This window comes from Periplaneta americana, chromosome 13 (assembly GCF_040183065.1).
Source record: "Periplaneta americana isolate PAMFEO1 chromosome 13, P.americana_PAMFEO1_priV1, whole genome shotgun sequence".
Lineage (NCBI taxonomy): Eukaryota > Metazoa > Arthropoda > Insecta > Blattodea > Blattidae > Periplaneta > Periplaneta americana.
Window position 1 is genome coordinate 96,197,166 of NC_091129.1, and position 11,794 is coordinate 96,208,959.

General features: G+C 34.8%; 1 protein-coding gene across 1 annotated transcript; it reads left to right on the plus strand.

The window, feature by feature from the left end:
• Positions 1 to 1,756: 1,756 nt before the first annotated feature.
• Positions 1,757 to 11,565, plus strand: LOC138712144 (glutathione S-transferase D5-like). The gene is made up of 5 exons (XM_069843615.1): positions 1,757 to 1,948; positions 3,942 to 4,000; positions 5,467 to 5,608; positions 8,253 to 8,414; positions 11,302 to 11,565. Exons 1-5 carry the CDS (start codon positions 1,808 to 1,810, stop codon positions 11,449 to 11,451), a joined length of 654 nt encoding a protein of 217 aa, XP_069699716.1. The 5' UTR covers positions 1,757 to 1,807; the 3' UTR covers positions 11,452 to 11,565.
• Positions 11,566 to 11,794: the final 229 nt, after the last annotated feature.

Here is an 11,794-nt window from a genome sequence, read left to right on the forward strand (position 1 = left end):
CCAAATTCTAAATTTATTTAATTTTATTGGGTTATTTCACGACGCTGTATCAATATCTCAGGTTATTTAGCGTCTGAATGAAATGAAGGTGATAATGCCGGTGAAATGAGTCCGTTGTCTAGCACTGAAAGTTACCCGCATTTGCTCGTATTTGATTGAGGGAAAACCCCGGAAAAACCTCAATCAGGTAACTTCCCCGACCGGGATTCGAACTCGGGCCACTTGGTTTAGCGGCCAGACGCGCTGACCGTTACTCCACAGGTGTGGACTCCAAATTATAAATAGTTTATGAACTAAAATAAATTAAATTCATGATAATCAAGTTACTAAACAATACAGAAGCTAAGCTTCGCAACCCTCTCTCCTCTTTAATTTCACATAATTTATCTGAAGTCTTTTCCGACCTCAGACCCATTTTATTAGATATTCTTATATTTTCTCTAAAATGTAAATCGTATATATTTGTCTTAATAAAAACTAAGCTGTCCAATATACAGAGTATAACGAAAAAAGTGGTCAAAATTTCAGGGATGGATTCCTCATAATGTAGAGAAGAAAAAGTTATTACATCAGCATGGGTCCGAAAGTGCTTGGTTTCTGAGAATGACTTGCAAGTAGGATGATTATAGTGCACTCCGGTTCGGTACATTTGTTTGCGGGAGCATACTCATTTTTTGAATTGACAGTATTGGGAAGACACATTTTTCCATTTTGTTACACTTTCCCGACTAAACATTCCCTGCTGCATTGAGATCGGCAAGCCCAGGATTCTTGTTTGCTGGAATTATGATGATGAATTCTGCTTTTCTTAAAAGGTGTGAGAGATGTGTGGCGGCACAAAGACATCATTTAAAACATCTTCTATAACAAAGGTAAGTGGTTATTGTAATTGTAGTTTGCATGAGCAATCTGTGCGCTTAACTTAAGGGACTACGAATATCCGACTCTTTCGGCAAACAGCGTGCTTCCAGCCGCCACACGCGAGCACACACTCACGGATGAACGTCTTTTTGAAGACTCTGTACATGTTATTTAAAGATTAAGGAATATTAATGTAATTTAGAGAATGAAGTAATGCTTAAGATTTTAATCATTACTGCGCACTTCCAGTCTGTTTTAATAGGCTATAACCTACCCCTATATAGACAGCTAGAGAAATGTCAGCCTATTGTAGAGGCTAAAACTATTTCTAAAGAACAAGATTTTTATACGAAGATTATTAGTATTACTGGACTGAGAATAATGGTAGGTATAAGAGACAGTTTATTTATTAATTTTCAGTTAAATCTGAAGATAGGTCATGTTAGATATGATTTTAAGAGCCTATTTTGAATTTTTGAGTCTATTTCACAGTTTTTTGAGCTTGTTTTAGGCACCTAAAATCTTAATTTTAAACCCTAACAATCCGAAATAGAGTATTAATGTTATCACTTATCACTTAGGTGTATCTATTGGTTGATTCAACAAAATTAATCTAAACTGCAACATCATTCACAACATATGACACATTGTGAGTCATCTATGTGACTTTCTTTTTCGGACAGTGTGTAATATAAAGATAAACACAATCACACGTTAGGAAAACGTATTCGCGTTGCTTAAATAATAAGTCCAATAGCAATAGGTAGCATTCCTGTAGATAAATTTACTAGAGCTCGATGACAACACTCCAGATTTATTGGATTCCGTATTATCTTATTTCATTTTCCCACTGTCATGCACTGTCATTCACAAAGACGCTATAAATAAGCTGGAATTCAAACACTTTGAGACAGTCGTGAGAACATCACCAGAGCAGCTAATCAAGATGAAAATTGATCTCTATTACGCAGCTGTCAGCCCTTCTTGCCAGGTGGTTCTACTCATTGGCAAAGCACTTGGCTTGAATTTCAACTTGAAACCGACCAATGTTCACGATAAAGAACATTTGTCGTCGGAGTTCCTTAAGGTAAAATATTGGTTATCGGTTCTGTAGGACCAAAAATTAATCTTTACATAAATTATTGCCTCCACATTTACGGAATATGTACATTACAGCAATGTAACAAGTGTCTGGATATTTTCTTAGAACTAGAGAAAGCGTATGATATCGTTAATCACAAGATACTTTTAGACAAATTTTGCAACATGAAGAATAACGTTGTTGCCTTAGACCGATTTTGCTCTTTTTATCAAATACATATTACCAGACCAAAATTGAAGATAATTTCAGTTCTCGTACAACTGTTAATACCGGCATCCCTCAAGGAACTGTCTTAGGTTCCACATTCTTCATTATCTATAATAATAATAATAATAATAATAATAATAATAATAATAATAATAATAATAATAATAATAATAATAATAATCTATTATTGAGTCGAGATAAAATTAAGAGAAATATTTACTCTTTTTTTGATGACACTATTTTAATCTTCAGTGGCAGGTGTAACAACTGGGAACTAACACAATATCTAAGTGAAAATTGTTTGGTTAGGTACGAACAGTGCTTTTCTTCTGGAAAAAAAGGTGGTGGAACTCTTGTGTAGAATATAATGGCTGGGAGACGACTACTGTCCAGTGCATGGGAATTTTGCCATTTTTTACCTTCTTTCCGCCCAACTTGAGGACTTTCAAGACCTAAGAGGAGTTCAAATAAAAATTAATTATTAACACATTTCTCGGATTTCATAATGAAAAATACAACAAAAATGTGTCGGAACGCCGTTTCACCGCATACCGCCAGAAAAAAAGCACTGCCTTCTATTTCTCAATATTAATATAATAACCAGTATATTTATCTTTAAATGAAACAGAACTTTCCCCAAGTGAAAATAATTTCAAAATAACTTTACATATCGGAAATTGTTTAAATTATAATCCTTCGTTACGTTCTAAAATCTTTACATGCGAACAGGTGAAATATTCAAGCATTATAATGGACTAAACATACGTTAGGAAAAATATGTATTATGTTTGCTCGAAATTAAGAAAATAGATATACATATTTTACCACCTACGACCCCTTCTGACATGTAGTGTAATAAGTTTTTTTACTTAGCTAGTAAGGAAAGTAAATACATATTCGAAAGTATACAACAAAAAACGTTTCTAGCCACTACCCAATTTCTTAATGAAAGTACAAAATTAAGTGAAATACTTCCGCGAATTTTCGTGAAATTGCTAGAGATCCACGAAATTACTTAATCAAGATATTTGAAAAAAAAAAAACAGGTTTTACGGAGAATTCGCATGAAAAATTACTCTTTGATCTAAATAAAACCTGAAAATTTTCTTTGTTATAAAATATACATTAACATTTCTACATTTTTTTATCATTAAGCATTACTTGCGTGTGATATCTAGTAACAATGTATGCATAGTTTCAGAGAATACTTCCAGGGAGCAGCGCAAGCAGGCAACGGTTATTTCTCTTTCCCGCAACAATTGCCATCGCGACATCTCTAAGGCAGTCGAATGGAATTGAATTATGAATTTAATTAATAATATAAAACATTTTCTGCTCGTTACAAAGGACTGTTTCAATGAAATTAAAAAAAAAAAATATTAGGCCTACTGTATTATTTCTTAAGTTTCTACATGATGCGAAATATGCGCGAAATTGCTTTTTTTTTTAACGAACTATTCACCGAAATTAAACCACTTTAATCATCGAAATCAGGACAAGGTAATCACCATAAACTCAGACCCCTATAAAGGGGCTGTTTCAATAATAATTAAAAAAAATTGTTATTTTATTATTGTTTAAGTTTCGATAGGGTGTGAAATTTGCTCTAAATTGCTTGTTTTTTTTTTAAACGAAATATTCACCGAAAATAAACTATTTCAATCACCGAAATCAGGGTAAATAATCACCATATAATCACACCCCCTAGTGATAACATTTTGTCGCTATTTGTATTTCCTATTGCTGAACTCATATTTTACAAATGTTTCAGATTAACCCTCAACACTGCATTCCAACAATCGTTGACAACGGACTAAACCTTTGGGAAAGGTAATCAACTGTCTCTTATCTTAAACCTAATGCAAGACCTTCAGTATATCATATTTATCTATTACACATTTCTCAAATATTAAACGATAACAAAATGTTATCAGTACTCGTTTATGATTAATACCTTCGAATCCAAGGTAACGTGACTTACTCATACATATATACCGGTAATCATTAGAACCATAATGTATGTAAATTTCCAATCCGGCATTTGCATCAGTGACTGAGGGAAACCATGAAAAATACCAGTCAGATTGGTCGGCCACTAGGTTTGAACCCTGGATCTCTCGAATGCGCGTCTCAGACGCTACCGCCTAAGCCAACTCTCTTGGTGTATTATTATTATGATTATTATTATTATTATTATTTTATTTCTATTTATACATTTATTTTTATTTTAATTGTTGACATGAACATATAGGCTACATTTAATTTTCCTTTTACAAGATAGGCTACATAATGAGAAAGCACTGGGTGTCTCAGACTAATGAGGTACGCTCGAAAGACAATTTTCGTATAAGTAATAATGATACAAATATCAGCCATTTAATCACCGCCCAGTTACTAACATATTTCATTATGTTCTTTCATTAATAACTGAAAAACTAAGGATTCGGGCATATGTTTATATGAACTTTTTTTCTTGTTTCGGTGTAAGGAACATGTCCCCAAGGTTTGTCAAAGTATTTCTGAAACACCCTGTATAGTTTTTATGCCTAGTCACTGCTTTATACCCCATCATGAACTTAGTTGGTAATTTAACGACGCTGTATCAACTACTAGGTTATTTTAGCGTCGATGAGATTGATGATAGCGAGATGATGTTTGGCGAGATGAGGACGAGGATTCGCCACAGATTACCTGGGATTCACCTTACGGTTGGGGAAAACCTCGGAAAAAACCCAACCAGGCAATCAGCCCAAGCCGGAATCGAACCCGCGCCCGAACGCAACTTCAGACCGGCAGGCAAGAGCCTTAACCGACTGAGCCACGCCTGTGTGGCTCCATGGACTTATCTCTTATTTCTCTCCTAATTAATATTTATTTTCCAATTATATTTTTCATTATCATGTAGTATTTACTATACTACTTATTCATTTCTCTACTTTTCTTCCATTTTTAACTAATCTCATACTATCTTTCCCTATAATTCTTATGGCTATTCATTACTTTGTACTATAACGGTTTCGTTTTTCTCTTCACTATTTTATACAACCTCTTACATCCATTTCCAATATAATAATAATAACAATAATGGTTTAATATTGTCACCAGACAGCGGATTTTCGGTCCCGATACTGAAAGTTAGGTGTGTGTCAGTAGCAGAGAGGTCAATGAACTCATTGCTACACTCCCTCCGTAAGCCAAGGGACGTGGCGTGTTGTCGCTGTGGAGGGACCGAAAATCCACTCTCTGAATTATTACATAACATGTTACTGAAAATTAAAATGAATTCTGTATTTCAGTCGCGCCATCCTCACATACCTCGCAAGCCAGTATGGAAAAGACGATTCATTGTATCCAAAGGATTTGAAGAAGCGCGCTATTGTGGACCAGAGACTGTATTTCGATATCGGCACGCTCTTTCCCAGCATAAGGCAATATATAGTAAGTAGCAATCAAAAAATATCATGTACGATAAATTCGAATTTACAAAAAAATATACACAGATTACACAGTATAATATCTGCCTACTAGGTGTTTTTAACTATCCAGTTGCTGATCTCGAGAAAAACGTGTTTGGGAGGATAAAATATTGAATAAAAGTAACGTTTCTTCGTTTGAAGGGGGAACAGAATACCTTTAGTTAGTTTTGGTATAGTCGAAGTTATCAACGTCATTTTAAATCACAATTCGACGAGAAAAGTTTGAGTTTTCACTTAAAACCAACGACATTTGCCTGAAATACATTTCCTTTATCAAACCCTTATTTCTAGAAAACATTTAACACAATGAAAAACATGTTAATACGCGGTAGTAGTTCGAAAGATTGTATCTTAGATTTCTGTTCTCATATTTCGATTTTTTTTATTTTATTGGGTTATTTTACGACGCTGTATCAACATCTAGGTTATTTAGCTTCTGATGAAATGAAAGTGATAATGCCGGTGAAATGAGTCCGGGGTCCAGCACCGAAAGTTACTTATTGGGTTGAGGAAAAACCCCGGAAAAATCTCAAGCAGGTAACTTACCCCGACCGGGATTCGAACCCGGGCCACCTGGTTACGATGCCAGACGCGCTGACCGTTACTCCACAGGTGTAGACTCATCTTTCGGGGCTTTAATACCTGTATATAATTAAATTCATTCATATAAGGTGGAATTACATGGAACAGAAATTATTATGCAAGATGACGAAGTTCGTCCGAATGAAAGATACAGCCGCGTTAAAGGAATGTATCCCACTCTTAATGCGACATCGGAGAGATGCAAATTGTCTTGGAGAGGGCAGTTTGCCTTTATTCAAGTAATTGCCCCCTGTTTACTAGAGATGTGGTATGTAAACTGACTAGTGAATGTGGGTTATGGTATTCTCTGTCTAATTGTTTTCTTGTATTATGTTTTCCATAAATCTCAAAATACTGACATGATGTCCAGAAACAGTTCTTTGAAATTTAGACTGGAAACCTTCCTTATTGGTTCTATGATCTCTTTACAACAGTTCTGATTAAATTATTCCTGTCGGACAAGTTGACAAGACCTGAAATAATCTTTTATTCTACGAATCACAAGTTTATACTGTCTACAAAAATACATCTAATGGCTGTATAAACCGTGTTGTTTTGGGTGGGATAATTTCCATACGTATAGTTTTCCTATCCAGCATGCTATTATTTCCTCATTTGTAAATATATTTATATCTATTTGTCCACTCCAAGAATCCAAAAGTAGTAAGGTATCTTTCTATAATACATCAGGAATGAAAACTTTCTTCAGCCAAGTTCTTATATGGAATTTAGACAGTTTACCTGAGGAGCTAACATACACTGCAATATTAAAAGGGGAATCCTTTCGATCAATTGCTTTACTGTAGAACCAAATCTGTAATGAATGTACCTGTGAATCGACAATATGGTAATTGCAATTTGGATTTGCAGATTAATGCCAAAAGAATTATTGAATCTAACCCGGCTGTAATTTTTTCATCAGTAATCTCACTAGAGGTTTTGATTTATCTAGCGAAAATCAAAACTCGAGTGGGATTTAATTGACTATTACACAATTAGAAGAAAGTATATAAAGATTAGGAGAAATAAAGTCGTCTAATACAATAAAATATTAATTAGCTTACTGAAATTCTATTTCACTAATGTTAGCTTCACCAAAATGTTTGAGCGGAGCCGCCATTTTCAGTTGACTGTCCGCTATAAACAAATGACGATTGCAAAGCATGTTTTATATAGTACCGTAAAGAATTTGGAGTTTGAAATGTTGGCAAACAAAGAAACAAATGGTAGGGAGGTGATACGAACAGAAGAAAGTATATAGAGATTAGAAGAAATAAGGTATTCTAATAAAATAAAATAGATATTAATTGACTAACTAAAATTCTATTTTGCTAATGTTACCTTCACCAAAATCTTTGAACGGAGCCGCCATTTTCAGTCGACTATCTATGCGGGAAACAAATTACGATTCCAAAGCATGTTTTATAGTAGCGTAAAGAATTTCGAATTTGAAATGTTGGCAAACAAAGAAACAAATGCTAGGGTAGTGATAAAACAAACAAATGGTAGGGTAGTGATAAAATCAAAGAAGTGCCAGGGAAGCGATAAAATTAAACAAATCCTAGGAAAGCGGTAAAATTGTGCGATAAGCAGCCATGATTGGTTGAAAGACGTCCTTTCGTACCGTTTTACTGGTCAAAAGTAGTATGACGTAGTAAAAGTGTAATAGCATAAATCTTGCAACGAATATTCTCTATCTTTGATTTCACTAAAAATAGACAACGCTTATATTAGTTACTACATAAATAGATTTTCAGATGAATCAGACCAAGTTGCTAAAATCTAAATTTCATATTTTCAGTGACAAACTTAGGCTTGGATGTATTGCACATCAAGTAAATATAAACTGCTGATTTTTATAGATTAGTTTTTAATTGAGCAATACGTAAACGTATGAAAATTTTACATATTTTATTTATTCTGATTGGTTTCTGAGGAGCTCAAATAAGCAAATGAAAGGCATTTATATTCCTCACTTCAATTCCAGACTTTGTTCAATTAATTGAATGGAATTTAAATTGCAGGTGAAACTAATGCATGGAGGAAAGCCTGACGCAGAGGAAGTAACGAAAGTAGAGAACTCGTACGAGTTGCTTGACAAATTCCTCGAAGGTGAAGAATGGGTTGCAGGAAGCAACATCACCGTAGCTGATTATGCAATCGTAGTGAATGTGTCGGTTATGGAGGTACGTATCAACCGACATACAAAGAAACAATTTAAATTTAATGTACTTGCACATTATACGTGTTTAATTGTTCTATTTCGGCTAAACTGATAATTAAACCTTTCGACTGAAGAATTTCTAGTACATGTTCAAATTTTTTTTTGTATAAGAAAGCAGAAAAATAGTCGCGGTATGACATCATATCCTGTTGCCATAGAATGTGAGTGGAGATTCACACTATCCTTTCCAATACTTACAAATATTGGCCGTAAATTTAAACTCGTACACCCAACCAAGAGAGGGCAGACTTTATAATACTCGTATTGTACGATCATACATGTCCTACGCGTCAGAAATTTGGGCTCAAACCTATCCCCGCCACATCAAGAAACTCGATGCCATCCAAAGAGCTGTGTGCAGAACCATCACAGGTGCTGATTTTTACATTACTAACGCACAATTGTACAGTGACCTGGAAATCATTTTATTCAGTGACTATGTGCAGCACTTACGTAAAACTTATCTTCAGAAACTACAAACACACCCTAATCCATTTATTAAACCATAATTACACATATCATAAATATCATTCAGTGAACAATTAAGTAATGTTAACTTTTCTGCAAAAATTATTGACTCTGATAGTATACCTACATATCCAGCTTACCAGTCTCCGTTTCTGATGGAGAAGATGGTCACACTTCATTTACGTACTCATGTTATACTAAGAAATATTCTTGTTAAGGCAAGGGTCCATGTCACCTGGAACTTGTGATGACATGTGTCTTTATTCAAAATGAATGAATGAATGAATGAATGAGTGAATGAATGAATGAATGAGTGAATGAATGAATGAATAAATAAATAAATAAATAGATGGATCGATGGATGGATAGATAGATAGATAGATAGATAGATAGATAGATAGACAGACAGACAGACAGACAGACAGACAGACAGACAGACAGACAAATAGATAGATAGATAGATAGATAGATAGATAGATAGATAGATAGATAGATAGATAGATAGATAGATAGATAGATAGATAGATAGATAGATAGATAGATAGATAGATAGATAGATTTTTTTTAAATTGAACAACATGCTCCATTACAGAGTAATACTACATGTTTTATAGATAGACAGACAGACAGACAGACAGACAGACAGACAGACAGACAGACAGATAGCAGAGCAAGTACTCTATCTCTATTGTACAGGATGGCCTCCTTGAACTTTCCTGAATTCACCAGCCTCTCTCTTTCTCTCTCTCTCTCTCTAAAAAGGAAAAGCGAGGGCATTTTTATCACCTTATTTAGGGAGTAGATCTCAAACAATTTCACAATCAGTAATAGGTTTGAACATGAGTAGCACGAAGAATAAGGTCCAAACGATACTGAATTTCAGCACAGTTTTCCTGTAGAATATCTGGTGTGATAGTTGCTACTGCTTCCACAATGCGATCACGTACAGTAAGATGTTGAGTTCAGTAACCTTGGTGGAGTATATATGGCCTTGAAGTAGCCTGAAAGAAAAAAATCTAACGGAATAATATCGGGAGAACAAGGAGGCCATGATATTTTACCGCCACATCCTACCCAACAGTTCATCATTGAAAGACCATGTTGGGATGTTTTGTGCAATTTGTACAAGTAAATATTCTTCTAGTATATCTAGGTACGGACGTGCTATGACAGTAATTCCAATGAAAAAGCTAAGTTCATTATAATATCCTGCATAAGATCACACCATATATTCAGTTCAAGATTTGTCTCGAATACTCTTATGAATATAGCCTACGAGGGTTTTGAGAGCCCTATTTTCCGACACTGCACTGTACCGGATAACTTTTGCACACAACTGGAGAGCTGTCTCATCAGAAAACACATGACTAAAATTCTTAGCTTTCATTAATGTGTACCAGGAACTCAATTCCAAATTCTTTTCGCCGAGGTTTGTCGGTTGGCTTGATTTCTTGAACAATTTGTACCTTACGGGGGTATGCATGTACACGTCTGAGCATGACCCCCTGCAGGGTAGTACGAGATATATTTTAGTTCACGATATAAACGCCTGGTGAATTTCTGCGAACTATGAGCGAAGGAAACTCTCATCTCTTCTAGTCGATCCTCAGAATCTCGTCGAACTCCTGTATATCATTTCTGACAGTGTCTATAACTAAAAATGTTGCAAACTATTGCCTTATCGACTTCGGATGAGGTGAATCTTTCTGGTACACACGTCTAAATTGTCAGTATATTTTGATTAGCCTATAGACGTGCTATTTACAAACCACGCCACACTATTGCCATATTTTATCTTAATCTCTGTGAATGGTGTTGGACGTTGTGCCACTGTCACACATCTGTGACACAGTACATGAGGGTAGGCTAGAAAAGGGGAACAGAGAGGTAGAACTTAAACTGAGAGGGATTCAATCCGGCTTCGGAACTAGAATCCGGTGTGGCTTAGTGGATAAAGCGTCAGCATCTAGAGCTGAAAATTCGCATTCGAGTCCCGGTGCCTGAAAGAATTTTTCTCCGTTCTACCCATTCTCCACAATTTAACAAAGAAAGTTAGCGATATTCATACCATTATTAAATTCTGCATCTATTATCAAACAATGTTCCTATTTACAAAAATTTCTTATGATGCTTAATTTCCTATACGACTGACAACAATCACCTTCACCCTTCACATCAATGATAAAAATATGAGTTGAACTTCCCAATAGAAACATTAAACATTTTCCTTCATCTTTGATCTTCCTTTCATAGACGATCAAAGTTATGCAAGTACGAGAAAGTAACTCTGTATTAAGTCAAATGATAATGTGATTTTAAGTTTATAACACAATTTCCTAGTTGTTTTGTATCTAGAACATTAATAACTGTATGGATCTTAGGGTATGGGCTTCGACACCAGTAAATATCACAATGTCGGCAGATGGCTGTCTAAGGCGAAGAAGACAATGGTCGGATTCAGCGAAATACAGGAAAAAGGCATCGACGAATTGAAGAAATTGATTACCTCTCACAAAGCGGAACACAAGTGAACATACAATAACCAACAAATGCAAACTTCCACATATGTGTAATATTTATGTATTTAAATAATAATATTAATATGAACTATGTACTTTTAATAATAAATTATGTTCATAAACATACCTACTGATCCTTTAATTGATCTTCCTTCACACAACCTCCTCAAATATCTCTCTTCCTTTTTGTTAAATTTATTACACGCTTAAGCTTCTGGGTCACAATATATTGTGTGTAAGAATTTTGCTTACGCTATATGAGTAGGCCATGGAAATTTATTGTGATTCTCTTACTATTGTCTTATCTCATATGTGATATGGCTTCTATTGACTTTAACTGATTTCAATTTTATTA